The 18641-nt window shown below is 42.9% G+C and overlaps 2 protein-coding genes across 4 annotated transcripts in view; one reads left to right on the top strand and one right to left on the bottom strand.

Moving 5' to 3' along the window:
- Positions 1–590: 590 nt before the first annotated feature.
- On the bottom strand, positions 591–9927 carry LOC120558402 (zinc finger protein PLAGL2-like). Its single transcript, XM_039799383.1, has 2 exons — positions 9818–9927; positions 591–2484 (listed from the first exon to the last, which is right to left on the bottom strand). Exon 2 carries the CDS (start codon positions 2039–2041, stop codon positions 749–751), a length of 1293 nt encoding a protein of 430 aa, XP_039655317.1. The 5' UTR covers positions 2042–2484; positions 9818–9927; the 3' UTR covers positions 591–748.
- Positions 9544–18641, top strand: part of asxl1 (ASXL transcriptional regulator 1) — a 22376-nt gene continuing 13278 nt past the window's right edge. Inside the window, exons 1-4 of one of the 3 annotated variants that reach the window (XM_039799380.1) lie at positions 9544–9986; positions 15893–15976; positions 17837–17956; positions 18322–18523. In XM_039799380.1, the coding sequence (XP_039655314.1) occupies positions 9930–9986; positions 15893–15976; positions 17837–17956; positions 18322–18523 (463 nt within the window). In that variant the 5' untranslated portion in view covers positions 9544–9929. Of the gene's footprint in view, positions 9987–12380; positions 12763–15892; positions 15977–16058; positions 16278–17836; positions 17957–18321; positions 18524–18641 lie in introns of those variants that run through there. The other 2 variants (XM_039799379.1, XM_039799382.1) reach the window with 2 other exon arrangements.

The raw sequence follows: 18641 nt of genomic DNA, 5'->3' as shown, positions 1-18641 counted from the left end.
ATATTCCGGTATTTAAGTGCCTTAACTGTTACATTAACGATGGCTAATGTTGAATGTTTACACTTTTCAAAATAAAATTATTTCCCCTGCAACTTATTTTTGCTGTTGTAACGAAAACCAACGATGACCCCAAATCCGAGGTACACGCTGAAACGTGAGTTTAGTTTACCGTAACAGCCCTAGTTAAACACCAGATATCATATACAGACAGAAGGTGCTGTTTGCATTCTCAATCTTCTCTCTTTTTTTTAGCACGCTCACTAACCGAGACTGAGACGTTTTACACCAACCTTCCTCACTCCGTAAGGCTGTTCATGCTCCAGATTCCTAAATAAATTCTCCAGTCGGCTTCAGTAAAGAAGGTGGCATCCCTAACAGTAGCATTTTCCATGAAAACTTAAAACTGGAGGACTCTCAGCATTGTGCAGCCCTGTGATGAGTGTGTTAAGTGCATCTACTGTTGGTAACAGGTCTGACAAAAAGAAGCAGTATTCTATTTGGTTGTAGTGAGACCATGTACATTTCCTCAAACGTTCAAGCTTCCTTTTTTAAATAATGAGGTAATACTGATGAGGTGATTTGTTGTGTTCAAAAAAAAAAAAAAAAAAAGTAAGATTAGCTTCATTAGCACTGACAGGCTAAAGTTACATATTTGTTTTACAATAAAAGATGCCAGTTTCATGTCTTAGCCTTTTCGTGAAAAAAGTGTGAGCACGTGTGAAGGCAACTTTTGTGGAGCCAGAGCTGCTTACTGCTGAAAGGCCTGGTAGTAGTGAGGTAGGGAGCTGGAAGTGCTCATAGCAGGACTGCTGTATGCCTGAGGTAGCTGGCTGTGGTTATGGGCTCCAGGGCCCTGTGGTACATGAGCCTGGGGAGGCTGGAAGAAGGTGAAAGGCCCCGGAGCCTGGGAGGACAGCCCAGTGGAAGAGGATGAGGGGGAGGTGGTGGTGGTGGCGGGGGGATAGCTCATCACCAACCCTCCCATCCCCATGTGGGGGCTGTAGGGCGGCAGGCTGAAAGGCAAGAAGCCCAGCAGGGGCCCGAGGTCCATGTTAGTGGTGCAGGACAGCTCGGTGGAGGTGATGGCGGGGCTCCTGGACAGCAGGTGGGGGTCGCTGCCAGCACACAAGCCTTCACCCGGCACCTCCCTCTGAGGGGAGGCGGAAGTAGAGGTAGAGGAGTTGACTGCACCCAGGTGAGGTGGGGGGGCACTCTGCAGGTCCAGCAGGAAACTGTCCACGTCGGCACGAGGATATGAGGTAGATCCGTGTTGGTACCTGGCCATGTTGCTGTAGGGCTGCTGCTGCGGAGCCACTGGGGGCTGCAGGTGATGGTGGTGGGGGTGAGAAGATTGGGGGGGCATGTGGCGAGCCACACCCATACTCGAGGACAAGGAGCCCTGCATGAGGCCATGAGGGTGGCCCATCCCGGGGACAGCGTTGGCCATGGGGTAGGAGTTGTACATGTCCCTGGAGAAAGTCTCCATGGGCTCCTTGGAGACAGAGCCCATATCACAGGCCACGGGGCTGGGCTCCTCCTTCACCGAGCCCTGGGGGGGGGCAGGGCTCGGTGTGGCCACAGGAGTGCTGGGTGCACAGGGTGGCATCAACCCTGACTCCTGGGCATGGCTCTTCTTCAAATGGCGGGTCAGGTGGTCTCTGCGGCCAAAGCGCTGTGCACAGCGCGGGCACAGGAAGTCACGGCGCCCAGTGTGCACCACGGCGTGACGCCGTACATCCTTACGAGTGTAAAAGCGGCGGTCGCATCGCTCGCACGAGTACTTCCTCTCCCGCACTGGCACGGTAGCGCTAGCCTCGGATGGCGGAGGCCTGTCAATATGGCTGCTCAGGTGCTCCAGCAGGGACGGCGCCCCCTCTGGACAGGGCAGGCCCGCTGCAGCACTGTGGGCTGCCACCAGGTGGCGTCTATAACCCAGCTGGGTGTTGTACTGCTTTCCACACTCGTGGCAGTGGAAGAGCTGCCTGCTGGCGGGGGGGCTGTCCTGCAGCTGGCTCTTTAGATGGTCCTGCTGGTGAAACATGGTCTAACAGGAGAAACAGTAGTGGCTCTGCTGCTGCACAGGGACTCTGGCCAAGAGCCGGAGAACACACAGACAAGACTCATGAGGATCCTCCAGAGAGCTCAGCATCAGCCTACAAGACCTCTGGTCGTTTTGTTAACTTGGAGTGCTAGAATTACTGCTAAGTGCCGCTTGTTGACTGTTTGATGGTCTCTTGTGGCAATGACTAGTGCTCTGTCCTGCCTTACTGGGGCATGCTGTGTCCAGCACTTGCTTTCTGTGACAGCAGCTGCCATAGCAACCCCAAAAGGGCTGCGGTGATGAGGAGCTGTGGAAGCTCTGACTGGGCCTGTGTTTCCTGAGAAGAGCTCTTGTGTTGGCCCGCGGTCTATTTTAGTATTCAGCAGCCCTGAACGCCGGTCACAGCGGCTGAATCACAGGGGCAGCTTGACATCTTTACAGACCTGCAAAACAGAAGAAAAAGTCACTTTGTGAAAACGATAGCTTTTGGCTTAAATGGTATGCTGCAGTAAGAAGCAAGCTGGATGAGCTGACTTTAAATAACTATAAAAGAGCAAAACATAACGGATACATTTTCCTTTTTTTTTTTTTTTTCCTTCTTCAGAGGAACTGCAGTTTTTGGCACTCCGCATTTGCTCAATTTTACATTTTTTTCATTACATTTCAATTCAATTTCAAATGTATAGTATCAAACAGAAGTTATCTCAGGACACACAAGAACAAGCATTTGACTAGAATTCAGTCCCTACATCAGTGGGTCCCAAACTGGGGGAGGAGAAAAAGGTTTGCGAACCACTGCCGCGTACCACGAACCACGTTCCCCGAGAACTTGATGTGAATTAGGGCTGGGCATTTTTTTATTAACGTTATATTGATTTATATTTTTTAAACGAGATCTGGGATTCGACAATACCATTTCAATATAGTTTAATGCTGTGACACATGACCCATTTCTTTTGTAAAGCCGTGCCCGTCTTTGGATCTCTCCACCCGCTTTTCTGCAAAGGGGACAGGACGACTGCACCGTATTGAGGGGAGGATGGATGGGGCCATGTATCGCGAGATCTTGGCCAACAACTTCCTTCCCTCAGTAAGAGCATTGGAGATGGGTCGTGGCTGGGTCTTCCAGCATGACAACGACCCGAAACACACAGCCAGGGCAACTAAGGAGCGGCTCCGTAAAAAGCATCTCAAGGTCCTGGAGTGGCCTAGCCAGTCTACAGACCTGAACCCAATAGAAAATCTTTGGAGGGAGCTGAAAGTCCGTATTGCCCAGCGACAGCCCCGAAACCTGAAGGATCTGGAGAAGGTCTGTGGGCCAAAATCCCTGCTGCAGTGTGTGCAAACCTGGTCAAGACCTACAGGAAATGTATGATCTCTGTAATTGCAAACAAAGGTTTCTGTACCAAATATTAAGTTCCGTTTTTCTGATGTATCAAATATTTATGTCATGCAACAAAACGCAAATTAATTACTTAAAAATCATACAATGTCATTTTCTGGATTTTTGTTTTAAATTCCGTTGAAGAGTACCTATGATAAAATGACAGACTTCTACATGCTTTGTAAGTGGGAAAAGCTGCAAAATCGGCAGTGTATCAAATACTTGTTCTCCCCACTCAACCTATTATACCTTATATATTTGATTCAAATATCACACAGCTCTGTTACACTTATCCTAGTAGATTGTTGATCAGCTGTTTCTCCGTGAAGAGAGAGAGTGAGACAAACTAGTGCGCAACAGATCAGCTGTTTTACCGAAGGGATGGTCAACAAGTCGCCTCTTCAGATCAAATTGTGGTCACCACTACGTATTTTCTTGTCTTTGTTTTTAGTAATTTTTTTGTTTGGTGTAGGACTGATTTCAAACTTTGGACACTGCTCATTGTTGTATTGTATACCGTTTGTTTTTCTTTGAGATGTTTTCATTGAACTGTGTGGTCATTTAGAAGGCTTACTGAATGAATCTGCCAGGCTGTCAACCTGCATACTCAGCATGCGTTCTTTATGAGATGTGTAATAGTACTGTTAGGCATGAAAACGGGTCAGGGGTGAAAAAGGTGAGAAGGATATTACCCCTCTGGGGGGGTCCGGGGGCATGCTCCCCCGGAAGAAAATTTTAAATATTCCATATTTTAAAGCATCAATCTGATGCATTTTGAGATGCATTTTTTGCCAACCAACAGTGTAATATTTCAATATGCACTCATTAAAGTTAATTTGACTGGCTAAAACAGTTGAAGTCCTTCTGACATTACACAATAATAAAAGTCATAATTTAAAAAAACTAAAATGTTTTGGATCAATTTTTACTTCTTCCAACCATATGTTAAATTAAGAGTCAATCTGGATTTACATATTGCAATAATATCATAATCCTACAATGAATCATTGTGAAAACTAAACGTAACTACTTTGGCCAGGTCATCATCAAACAACTAATAGTGGCTAAGACCATACTATTTGAGAATATACTGATTTTTGTTGGTTTCTCCAAATACCTGAGGAAAAATGTCATTAGCACCACAATTAAATGAACTGTTTTAGTTGAAAAGGAAAGCTACAGAAATTGTGGCCAAGGTATTGTATATATACACAATTTCACATGATCACGTTTTACTGTAGTTGTTTTTTAAACTATTTGTCTTAGTCATTGTCACGTTTAACCCTTGTATTGTATTGCCTTGTCCTTCTGGGTCAAAATTGAAAATTCATTTTTTAGTGCTTTTTTCTGGCCCGTTTGTCGCTTTTCACAAAAAACATTTTTAAAGGTTTTTGTCAAAAAAGCTTTCAAAGCTTTCTTTATTCATGATCAATAAACTGAATTTATATGACATACCTTTTTTTTTTAGGTAAAAAAGCAGAAATTATTAATTATTTTGACTTGAATATATATAATATTCAAATAAAATTTAATATAACAAACAAAAATTCAATGCAAGTTATCATTAATTATACCTGCATATAATGTTGTATGGAACCCATAAAACATATCTATGCATCCATGATAATGTTCTGCAATTTGGTTGAAACCCATATTTTTTATATAAAAAACTATTTTCAAAAGGGTCAAATTTGACCCAAGGACAACACAAGTGTTAAAAGTCCATATACATTGAGGATACTCAGAAACATGTAGCCATTTACCACTTCAAAAAAATTATGTTGGCACTTGAGGACGCTGACGTGAATTTCGCCGCTTCACAATCCGCGAAATTGATATTTTGTTGTGTTTTCTAGTAAATTAAGTACACTAAGTTTTAGATTAGGTGTTGGTCATTCAACACCTTTCTATCCCCTGCTGTGACTTATCAATTCTGGACTCTGTGCTGCTGCCAGCCTGTGTAGCGTAGCTACGTTCCTCACCGTCGATCAACGGTTTTATTTCAGCTGGCTAACGTTAGCTGTCAACCTCCCGACTAACTGTTACCGCAAACTAGTGATCTAGCGAGGATTCTCCCTTCAGACCACAGTGGACTTCAGTGGACTCTCCATCCAAACTCCCAACTGGACCTTCGTCTGCCACGACTGCCGGACTCTTTCAAGTCCATGTAGCCTACTCCCTGTCTCCGCCGATCACCTGGTAGCTTTGAGACACCTGGTCAGCTGTCAGTTTACGCCAGCTAGCTTCTGTTAGCTTCCACCGACGACTCGCCCAGCACATCTGTGTTCGCTGCGTAGAGCTCTTTTTCCCGGCTTTGAAATTACGATTCCTACGCCAAGACCCGCCCTTCAATCACTACCATTGGCCAGACGGCGTCCATTACGGAAGGTAACGTAACCTGATTTGTTCAGGTCTTATCCCCTGACCAATCGGCTATCCTAACCTTAACACACCCCCCCCTAAGATTTTTTTTTTGTGGATTGGCATGATTTACGAGAGTACCTTTGGGTACCGGGGAAACCAAATTCCAGGTACCGTATTGGTAGCGGTATTGGTTCAGATGCGAAAGGTACCCAACCCTAACAGCGATGATGAGCTTTTCCTCCATTTCCTCCAACGTTTTGGTAGGAACGAAAGTTTACATTGTACGTTTCTCTGGAATCAGCCAGCGCGAAGGACGTCTAAATGCCGGATTTGGATTAAAAACACTCCAGAGGAACGAACGAGCCAGGTATCCTGGTTGATAGGATTTTGTTTTTTCGCCGCATATAATGAACGCCGCTCCGCTGAGACGTATGACGACGTATACAGGGACGCAACGACCTCGTTCTCTGGGCTCTCTAGCCTGTAGAAAAGCTAGCCGGTTCAGAGAAGGTTCGCAAGTTGAACCAACTGCGAACCAGCACCAGCACTAGAACTAGGTTTGCCTTGGTGCAAACGGGCTAACAGTCATGAAAAAAAATAATCAAATATGAGGAGAAAACAAAAAAAATAACATTTGGGTCACTTTGCGGGACGCTCTAAAGGCCTACCTTCGTGGACAAATAATTTCCTACAGTGCGGCTGCTAATGGACGGCGAGTAGAATGCGTCTCTAAGATCACTGATCATCTCCCTATAGTGTCGAGGTTTGGTTGCACCACAGCGACATTAGGTTCATCTTTGTTACACTGGAGTTAATTTATTATTATTATTATCATCATTATTATATTATTATTACTGTGTTGTCTCTCTTGAAGACTTAGCTCCGCAATAGTGAAGAAGCTAACAGCTAAAAATAGCTACAGTTGGCAAATTAATCACCAAACGGCAACAGAAAGGTACATGAACAAGGACAAAACATTAGGATTAGGGGACTTATTAACCTACAGCTACGGCAAAATAACAGTGTCGAGTGGTGACATGTCAACTACAACTAGGGCTGGGCGATATGGAGAAAATCAAATATTGCGATAATTTTGATCGAATACCTCGATATCGATACCGCAACGATATTGTAGTGTTGACTGTTGGTGCTTTCACAAAATATTTACACAATGACATTTTTGATAAATATTCATCAGTAATGGGGATATAATGACTAAGTGGGTAAAGGCAAATAATAGAACAGCTAGAACAGTCTGGTAAGCTCAGAAAAGTACATCACTTTACTGGAATGCAGCCTTTAAAACCAGGAAAAAACAACACTTATGCCATATCACGATATTCAAAATCTAAGACGATATCTAGTCTCATATCACGATATCGATATAATATCGATATATTGCCCAGCTCTAACTACAACATGGTAATATAAAATTACCAAAAGTTACCCTATTACAGACGAAATTGTAACGAAATACGATGATAGCCTACACTGGCAACCTGTTGGCGAACCGGTTAGCGAACCCCAGGTCGGTAATCCTCCGCATCTACACTCATGGAAAACTAAAGCCTAAGTATTATCCAAAATCATCATAGATATCTGAAGGGTGTAATATATCCCCGAGAACACATTCCCAACGCAAAACAGCCGGTCACTCTTCCTCAACCTCCCATTTTAAGATGAGCCATGACAACCCAGTTCTTCGGCTAAGATTATTTTTTTCCAGCAGCAGGGGGAGGGGGGGAATTACATTTACATTCCAGGATATAGTGTCCTCTCTCTCACAGAAAGTCTTTGGATCAGAACAACAATCGGGTGGCGGTTAACCCTCATATTGCGGTGACACGTTGCTTTTTCACTGCCCTAATAAGTCTCCTGCAGCAGGGAGTCAAAAGCAGAGGGACCCACAACTGTTAGCTTCTTGTCCCACCTGGGGTCTGATAAACAGTAAATTCATCAAAGTCAGTGCCCATAACACCATTTTCCAAGCTACTGTAGCGGTCATATTTCACACGGTTTTCATGGGAAATCAGCCGCCGAGGCTTTCATGACTGAAGAGAAAACGCTGAACTTGGCGCCGCTGTTTATTTGACTGCCATGACATCGCGAGCGATGACGTCCTGTCACTGTCGTGTAATCACGGCTTCACGACATTTCATAAAATACTGAAGCAGCGGCGGCAATAATTTAACAGAGGCGGGCCGCGCTGCTAAATATTCTTTTTACCTACTAAGGTCAAGGGGGTGTACGATCGATGTATCGATTCAATGATCAACGATGCAATGTCATCGATGCAAAGTGAAAATAGCGATGCATATATCATCTTTAAGATGCACCTTTCGTTTTGAAATGACCACTTTACATTTATTGTTTTTATCAAAAAGAATAGTTTGTTTTTCATTTAAATGTCTTGAAAGAGCTCCGTAATAAAATTATCAAATATATATATTTTTTTTGCTTTTCATGAGTTGATGTTACTGATTGCGTTAAATGGCCATTAATAATATCTCATATCGATTGCAGGCCCTTTCGAATCGAAAGCGTATGGCAGACTTTGTAATATCAGCAAATATCGTATAGTTGTCCAAAGAATCAATATAACATGCACACGTTAGAACTTTTTCAGCTGGTGCAACCCTCAAAATGTTAGTAGCGCATAGTAGCCTTAGTCTTAGATGCCTTAACAGGAGTTAGGGGGAGACAGTGTTAACTGTATGGATCATAGTAATATACGTTATACGATATCATTGTTCAGCCCCAGTATTGCTGTTGGCCCCTTATTAATTCAATGCATCAAGACTTTTCTCGATTTTCTGATTTTTTTTTTCCACTATGGAGAAAGTTTTCTCCACAAATTCAAGGAAACACTCGTAACTGATATGCAAATGGTCATTTTGAGAGTGAATTATTCTTTTAAAAACATCAAATGAACTAGTACACGTAGTTTTGTAAATAGTGCACTACTTCCTCCTAGAGATGCTTACTAAGTACTGGAATTCCCTTTGTGAGAAACTTGTAATTTGGGGCAGTAGAAATGGATTGATTTGACAGAAAAGTCACAAGAGAAAGAAGAACTAACTTCATAAATGTAATACGTTTTAAACTACACGAGTGTACATTTAGTATTTAGATGTGCCATTAATGGACCACCCGCTTGCGTCAATAATGTTAATACTCAGTAAATGCTCCAGAATGAGTGCCTTTTCGTTGACAGTGGTTGTACATACCTTTGTTTCACTTCAGTAATATCTGCATATTGGACTTTTACTTTTAAATGGTCCAGTCTTTCATTGCAGTGCCACCACTTTCACTCAAGTGGAGAGTTTACATTTGTATTTATGCTGTATGTTCGCCATAGCATTATAAAAGAAGCACAAGCAGTCTTGATAAAAGTACTGAGGAAAATGCTGCATATGAAAGAAGAAAAGGAAACGGAGGCTTTGCATCAAGACTACGTGTAGTATGGTAGCAGTATGGTGATGGGAGCTGATAGTGCCATCTTGTGGGTCCTCGGCATGGAGCTGCCATAAAGCTTTAATCCCCACCGATTTCTGCATAAGGCCTCTTCATAGTTCTAAACTAACTGAGAAAATGTTGGAAGCAAATAAAGTAGGGGGGGAAACCTCCACCCAGGCTGATAGGAGCTTGACTGAAATGATGAAATCTTAACTGGTAACGATAGAGACTGGTGGGACGGGGGGGACGGAGAGGGGGGGCTAAATGTGACTGCTAGCCTGGCTGTGCTCACAAAATTCGGCGGCGGAGGAGAAATTAGGTTTTGTGCTTGGAGCTTTGAATGTGTATTAGGCTAGCTGGATGTCCAGGGGACACGCTGACTACTGTTAGCGTGGTCGCAGATGGAGTTAGGGAGTTAGCCGAAGCAGCATGCTGGTTAAAAAACAAAAGATGAGCGGCTCACTAAGTTGTACCGGAGTTTGTCTTTCGGGAGCTAACTCCTCCATATTTCACCGAGCAGGGTTACATTTCAGCTCGGGTCACCAGACACGGACACGACGCTACTTACTTACCGACTGAGCCTCGGTCCGGCCTCCATTTCGTCTCCATATCGACATTTTGGAACAAGTTTAAAGATGTTTGTTAGACTCCGGGCCTGGACTGCTGGGCGCCGCGCTGGAAGCCATGCATTCTGGGAGAGTGACGTCACGCCCCGGGCTCAGGGGAACGCTGGCAAAATGGGCAAGTACCACATTCTCACACACACACTTAACCAATAATAATAATTTGATATTGACACGTCCATTATTAATTGTTAATACATGGTTCCTTTTAACTGCTGATCCACAGAGCCGATGAAATCTGACTTATTATATATTTAAAGGATTTACGTAAATATGCCTAATGTATAAAACAGAGACCATAAAAATGATTATTTTGAATGCATATATATATATATATGATTTTACAACAATCATTGACTTTATTTTATTTACTGTATACAGAATCAAAATCAACAATCACAAAGTGTTTTGCAAAAAAAATAAAAAAAACATAGGGTATGATGGATTCAGTCTCTCAAAACAAAAAGGATTGTGGCAAAATTCCATGGCTGAAGCAAGACTGGATAATCTTGCTACCATGAAATATTTATATAAACATTTTTTAAACTAGACAAGTATAGGGGGTTTATATCACAGGGGTCAGTGTTCCCCATGCACCCTACCCAGACCTATCCTGCCATAGGACACGTCAAGGTCTAGATGGGTTGGAGATATTATACATCATTTACTGAACTTTTTTTTAACATTGTCAAAATTATATTTTAATAAAGGTAATATTAAAAGAAAGTCTACCTATGTAAATGTATAAGTATGCACATGCTTGTAGACGTATCCTCCAAAATTGTTAAAAATTGAGTTTTGTGTTTCGCACCTTGCACTAGTGCAAGATTTCTGTTTTATTTCTGTTTTATTCTCAACCTGGCTGTTCTGCAGGCAAACTGCTTTTTCGACTGACAAGCCATGTTTTCCTCCTTTTTAGATGTATGTATCTACTGAATTGAGTACGCTATCGCAGTGCAGTCTGTGTTGTAACCATAACGTTTTTCTCCGTAGTAGCTGCAGGCAATTTATATGGGCTAAAACTAAGAATGATTTTCATTATCAATTAAATCAATCAATTAGTTGATTACTCAATTAATCATTTGGTCTAAAAATTGTGAGAAAATATTTTTCTTTTAAATGGCCAAGGTGATGTCTTCAGATGGCAAACTTGTTGCAGAATGATTCTCTGTCAATCCACTAACCAATTCATAACTAACTAATTGACTAATGGTGTTCACATACTGAAAGTGAACTGGCTTTATCCCATATGTTGATGGATTTCCTTTGTTTAAGGATCAGTTGATAGAAAGATACAAAAAGTGATGTATTTCTTATTGTGCATGAAAGTTCATTCTTGATGGAAACAGCTGTTTTGCCAAAAAGAATCTTTATTCAAAGGTCTGCTTACTTTCTTTTTAAGACGTATCAAACAAATCTCAGAACCTTCATCAATGGATAAAGTTTGCTCAGTACCAAAAGTAGGGCTCTAAGATTTCATCTTCTGTCACAATAAAGGTCATCTCTCAGTCATCACATTCATCTTATCATATCACCCATCCTCAGTTTGGATTAAATATTAAGCATTAAAGCAACATAACATTATCAATACCAAGTTATTGGCATTGGTAATAACTACAGTAATAGTAATAGTTATTTTTTTCTTAATGTTTCACATTCTTAAAGGGTCATTTCAACCCCCATGCAGCAGTGAGTATGGCAGTAGGAGCATCCTTCAGCCAGAGGACTGTGTACATACGCTGCCCTGCTGAAATACTCTCGTGTAGGGCTGGGCGATATGGAGAAAATCAAATATCAGGATATTTTTGACCAAATACCTCGATATCGATACCACAACGATGTTGTAGTGTTGACTAATTTTGCTTTCACAAAATGTTTTTACACAATGAGATTTTTGATAAATAATCATCAGTAATGTGGATATAATGACTAAGTGGGTAAAGGCAATATTACGATATTACAATATCCAAAATCTAAGACGATATCAAGTTAATATCACCATATCGATATAATATCGATATATTGCCCAGCTCTACTCTCGTGCAACATCCTTGCTGGAAATCTTTATCTTTGTTCTACTTGGCAAAAAAAAAAGGCCTGGGTGTTTGTTACACAAATTAAGGCCAAATAATGGCCATAATATAGTATTCTAAATGTTGCGGTTACTACTGTAGCTGTGTTTATTTGCCCCGCTTTTAATTTAGCTGTGTTATCATCAAGTAGTAAAAATATCTTCAAATATGTGCAGGGTGCAAATAGATCTTGTGGTCAGTCAACTTTAGCTCTGTATCAGTTTTTCTACATTATTATGAATTACACAGCATTTTGGTGTTCCAATAGATATATACTCTATTGTTAGGATATATATTATGTGGTTAATCTATAATATCTGAGGATGGAAAGCTTAATGTGAACTGATAGCTTATGATTATTTACATGCAGCATCTGTTTAAACGCACTATTTGCATAGAGAGGGCTGGACTTTGTTTTGTTGCATTCCTGCGGAGGGTTTGACCTTTGACCTGGTTGTTGCATTCCAAAGAGGCTCGTCCTGCAGCAGCACCAATAGCCAGCCCTGCGCTCGCACTGCTTCTGTGCTACAGAGAGACGATGTGTGTTGAGCTAGTTTAGACAAGGCACTGGACCCAGCAGCGAGAACTATCAAAGACCAGCAGACACCATTGCACCATCCCGAGCTTAAAGGAACGTCTTGTTCTGGGTCTACACAGTTAACCTAGAACGTAGTTAGCCATTTTGCTAAGCAGCTAAACCGCCATCGTATTGAGGTTGCTTTGTAGACACACAGCAGGCTAGCCGCAGACACCAGCGCAGAGGAAATGAAGGACAAACAAAAGAGAAAGAAGGAGCGGACCTGGGCTGAGGCAGCTCGCATGGTAAACAGTCTATTTTGAGCTTTTAATTAGCTGCAACGTAAAAAAAAACGTTATGAACTAGCTAGCTAATGTGAAGTGATGGAGCCAGATGTGTTGTGTTCATTCTCCTCACGGACACTGCCTGTACTCTAATGTAATATCAGCTAGATTAGCTATAAGCAGTGCTAGCCCAGCCAGAGGGCAGGTAATGTTTGTATTAACGTTAAATGTAACTGGGGATGCGTTCTACATGTGCTGCATGTCTTTCTGCCTGCTGACATAAAGAGCTACGCAACGCAATATGCTAGCGCTGGCTAGCACGCTAACGTCCACCTCTTCTGTTTTGAGCTCTTTGTTTGCTAGGCAGCAAGCTAGCTAGCCATACGCTAATTAGCACCCGAGCAACCTGAGAAACTCCAGGTTTATGCACTTAACGTGAACAAACTAACCAGTAAAACGCGAACTTTTAGAAGTCAGCACGCTAATGCAACGGCGAACTTGGTGTTCTAGTCTCCATTCTGTCATTATGCTGACCACAATGCACGCTACCGTTAGCAAAGCTAACAGCTAATAGTAACCCCCAACTAGCTAACTCAGCTTTATTGTGAATACAGATTGACACGGAACGCTGCAGGGAAATAAAATAAGTCGCGTGAACGTAGCTAAGTAAAATCAATCAGGCTCTGTCGGAAGTTCGACGAGAAGCAATAGAATATTCAGGAAACAGTTGAAAGGCAAACGTTAAAACCTAACGTTAGCAAGCTGGTGGAATTATTATTATTATTTTTTTTTTTTACATCAAGTGAACTTTATGGATGTATTATGTGTATACTGCCAAAGCACACGGGACAGCTATCGTTAAGCAGTTGGCTAAGTAAATGTCTGATTGTGTAGAATTGTGGTCCCACCATGTTTAGTGTTTATCCTCTGTGTGAGGGCAATGGGTTCATTAGCTGGTTGGGTCTGATTTGCAGTAACGTTAACACTTAGTGCCGAGATTGAAAAGTGGCTGATGGCATGCCACTTTGGTAAAGGACAACGGCATATGCCGATCCCCTGGCGGCTTATGTTGCTCACTACAGCGGCATACCAGTGTTGTATTCCCATTGGGATCTGTTACCCCCTACCTAACCCTGAACCCAACTTTACCCTAACCCTAAAGGCCAATTTTTGGTCCTGTCGCCTGGGTAGCTCACCTGGTGGGGCACGCGCCCATATGCATAGGCTCGGTCCTTGTCACAGAGGTCGCAGGTTCGGGTTCTGACCTGCGGCCCTTTGCTGCATGTCATCCCCCTTCTCTCTACCCTTTTCAAGTGTAAGCTGTCCAACAAAGGCATATGAATGCCACAAATGCCCTACACTGTAGATACCCACTCAAAAATGTGCAATGATACGCAACAACATGTTTTTGTGACATAACTTTCACTTCAGATATTTGTATTCACAAATACGGGGTTGAGTAATGTGACAGCAAACTAAACCAACACTGCAGAACATGCAGAGAGACTCTTCTCATCTTTCATCGACCCGCTCCTCGCTGTGCATAGTGTGTGCGTAGCGACCGGGCCCAAATGCTCCTCTTACACTAACGCCAGTACCCTCCCTTCAACACACATTTAAGACAAATATAAGAAGCCTATTTTATTTTGTCCTCGTTGCTTTGGGGTCAACTTTTGTGAGTCAGGCTTAGGTCCCTGATGTGAAAGCCCCCTTACTGCTTTATATTCCATTATGTTTTTGATATATTTTGAATGTCATCGGTGTTTTCCTTCTCATAGGATAAATAAAGGTATTCCCACCATAAATTGGTGCATAAAAGTGTATCGGAATGCAGGATATTAGTCTTTGCCCCCCCCCCAAATAAAAGGCCCATTCTGAGCAAGAAGAAAAAAAAATGTGGTACAGTATACCCAATACAATTCATGAGACTACACCACTGGCTGTAGCCTGTCATGCACCTCTCAAAAATGTAACTGCCGCTGCGGAGTCGAGCAAAAGCTTTTTGGTGTGGCTGTCATAGCAAACATTTGTATCCTGTTTCCCTTTTTTTTTTCTTAATGACGAATAGATTACCGCCGCCTGCTGGTATGCAGAGTTATTTTCTTGCACGCAAGCCCAGAACGTAAGTGGTAGTTGGCTGTTGGCTGTAATTTTTTCTCCAAGACTAAAGGCGCCCGCGGCCGACATGAGGCGACGCCACAGTCGGCCTTCGTCGCCACTAGTTCGTGGGCTGGTCAGCTTGGTGTGTCAGGGCCTTACGTTACATGTCACAGCAGCGAGATTGGTCCGCTTGGTACGCAGTACGGACTCACATGGAAACACTGCGCAGCAACACTTTTATTTATTTATTTTTGGTTTATTAAAAGGCATTCAGTTTTAGGATTGTTATTTTACAGTATTATAGAAAAAAACAAAACTAAGAAATATCTAAGTAGTCTAGACACCTCTCTTCTAGGAGAGATAATCTGAAGGTTTGCTACAAAAGTAGCTCCATAACTTGGTACACGTACAGTGGCGTAATATACTTCAGACACAAAAACACGGAATCCAGACTTTATTTAACTAAGAATACACACTGCTAAATAAACACATGCATATATGAATGAATGAACTGGACGAAGCTAACAGATGACGAATGCATCAAGAATAAACGGTACTAAACTAGGTATTTGGCGAGATAGAATAAAACCAAGGCACAGCAGCTGAGAATGGAGGGTTGGTGGGAGGCCACTGCGGCGGTTCTGGAGGCCTGAGAAACTCCCTTTTCCTCAGCTGGCCAGTTCCTTCAGAGCCAACTTGGCCGTTTCTGTCGCTCTGCAGCAGCAGGTGAAGGTTCGGGGATACTGACCGCCGCCACTGTTCGGTAAGAACAACCAAGGCAGGCGGTTTATCCAATCCCCTGCGGGTATTATTATTTTTTGAACGTGCTGCTGTTTTCCAAACAGTTTCCAATGACTGCTTCTCAGGTGGAGCAGCAGATCTGCCCTTTTAGCGTGTGACACCGACGCACAACGTTTAACGGACACAAAAACGGACAGGATGAAACTCTACATTCACTAAGAATGTGGCACCTTCCCGCTAGTCGAGAAACCTGTCGTGTCAGGGTTTTTGCCGTTTTCTGCGTGGTAAAAACAATGTGGTTGTTTTTCAGGTTTTGGAGAACTTCTCTGATGCACCCATGACTCCCAAACAAATCCTCCATGTTATCCAGACCAAGGGGCTGAAGGAAATGCGGTCAGACACACACACACACACACACACACACACACACACACACACACACACACACACACACACACACACACACACACACACACACACACACACACACACACAGTTCTCTGTAGCAGTGTCAGCTGCTACTGTTAAAATGGTAAAGACTGTAATGATACAAGCTTGTCTAGTATGTTTTACCAGTCAGTGAACTAATCGCACAGCGCACACATAACCTGAACATGTCAATTAGTGTGGTTATAACGATGTTTTTAATTTCCTTCCACATGGACCACTTTGCCTGCTGCTGGCCTAAACAGGAGGTAGGTTGGAGGACCAAGACCTTTATTGCATACACTTATGATTTTTCTTCTGTAACCAAACGCTTACTCTAAGGCCTATGCTTGCTTATGGTGCATTGCCTTTTCATGAAAAATACTGTAACTGTGGAAAACATCACAGTCACCATTTCACCTTATGGCGACACTCAATTATTTTGTCAACGTGACCATTTTTGCACCTTGTTGAAAAGTGACGAGATTTCTCGTCAAGGTAAAAAGTGATATATCAGTACACAAGTGCAGAGCAGCCGCCTCGAAATTAGCATAGAAGATCCCCCGGTCGTTCTCCAAAGGTGACTCTGAGTTTACTTTTGCAGAGCGATAGCGGAAGAAAAAAGCTGCATGTAAAACCCAGCGTTAGAGAGCGCTCTCTCTCTCTCTCTCTCTCTCTCTCTCTCTCTCTCTCTCTCTCTCTCTCTCTCAGCCGAGACTGTTCACTGTGGCGTTGTCTCCCGCAGACCACTCTGTTTCTCTGTGTTAAAATGAGTCAGGAAGCGGACAGCAAAACTCTACTTTAATGACAATAAACAAAGCGAAATGTTCTCCGTTCGTCCTATAATGGTCATAAATCGATACTAGAGTAGCCTACTTCCCTTGTTTACTGCTGCAATTAATAAAATGCAGAGGAGGAGAAAAGAGCATCTGTCTTAACAAAAATCATCTGTTGAGTGTTTGATGGTGCTTTATTTGTGCTTGAGAACGTAATCACTGTGAAACAGTAGTATAAAATAAGCTTTATTTCTCTCTGTCTACTGTACAATGACAGATTAGAGTACAAAACGTTTGGTCTCAACTACTAACTGGAATGTCACAATAATCGTTTAGTTCCAGCTATTTGATGACATGTCTATTGCTGATAATACAGGTAGTCAATATAGCTGTGGGCATTGCAATGGCTCCCCATGGATCAGGGCAAAGATTAGAGAACCAAAGAAAATCCACTCCGAACAAAAGAGCCAAAACGGTTTGTCACATTTTGGTAGGCATGAAATCTGTTTGTTGATTAGCAGTTTATAAGAGCAAAGCTGGCCGCATTGGAAATACTCCATACACTAACGTTCATACTTAATATGAATTAACCAGTCCCATAGCTATTTGTAAACAAAGGTTATGCATGGTCAAGGGTCACACATAAGCATGAATCTGACTGAATGGTGTCAAAGTGAAAGAACTGCCAGACTTGTTTTGCAAAGTGAGTGGGCATTCAACAGGGCTGCTGCCCCTGAACAAGGGTTCCAATGTGATTCCTAGAAATAGCAGTCACTTTTTCAGAAGCAACAACAGATTCTTCATTCATTCATTCTTATAGGGCTATGATAAAACCTTAAGAAAATATTAGATAAATATAAACAATACAAACTGTTGGCTAAATTTTGTGGCAGTTTTTTCTCACACGGGGATGCAACGTTATAGCAAGCTCTACGACCAATAGGTGTAAGCAACCGGTAGCGCTAACGCCTCTTTAGATCTGAATTTGGCTTCATGTCTTGTGTCCAATATGTCCTGTCCTGTGAGTTGTAACTGAGTGTACTTGTGTGCGCAGTGGTACAGCCCCATTGGCCTGCCTGGTCACCATGCTGCACTCCCAGGTGAGGGGAGACCGAGTCAAGAACAGCATCTTCTTCAAGCTGCCTGGGCGGATGAGCCTGTTCACTCTCAAGGTACACAAACCCCATCCTCACTTTTGATACGATGCTCTGGTTTATGATACTACTGAAGAGGATGTAGACATCTTTTTTTTTTTTGTAATGCTAGTAAGTTCATCTATTGGTACCAGAGTTTGTTCACAGTGGCATATCCAGTGACCGTATGGACACCAAAGGTAGTCAGTGTGATGGGTGGCTGTAATTGCTTATAGGGAAATACACCAGAGGGTAAAGCTAATCTGTTCAATCACATTATTTTGAATACTTCAATGTAGCGGCAAATTCAACGCATGGCCACCAAATCATTTGATGGGGGGGGGGGACCTTTTGATGTGCATTGCTCATGCAGAGAACACTTGTTTTTCCTTCACACTGTGTAGAAGAACGCCCTCCAGTGGACAAAGGCAACATCAGAGTCTGAGACATCAACAGAGCTGGCCAGCAACACGGGCCCCCCAGCCTCCAGCAGCAGCACCCCTTCAGCAGGAACGGCTGTGGCCCCAGTTGGCCCCTCTGAGGCCACGGAGCAGGAAAGCTGTGACTCAACTGAAACCACCGCCGCTGCCAGCGGAGACAATGATGGTAACGCTACACCAAGAGACAAGCCGCGCCCTCAAAACACTCACCTGGTTGTTCCATTACAAAGTGGACCGTGATCACATTTTGGGGGTTTCTGGCCACTGACCCCGGTGTGTTGCTG

Source organism: Perca fluviatilis, chromosome 5, assembly GCF_010015445.1.
Source record: "Perca fluviatilis chromosome 5, GENO_Pfluv_1.0, whole genome shotgun sequence".
Classification (NCBI taxonomy): Eukaryota; Metazoa; Chordata; class Actinopteri; order Perciformes; family Percidae; genus Perca; species Perca fluviatilis.
Note: the sequence above shows the minus strand (reverse complement) of the source record. Positions and strands in the feature narration are given on the sequence as shown.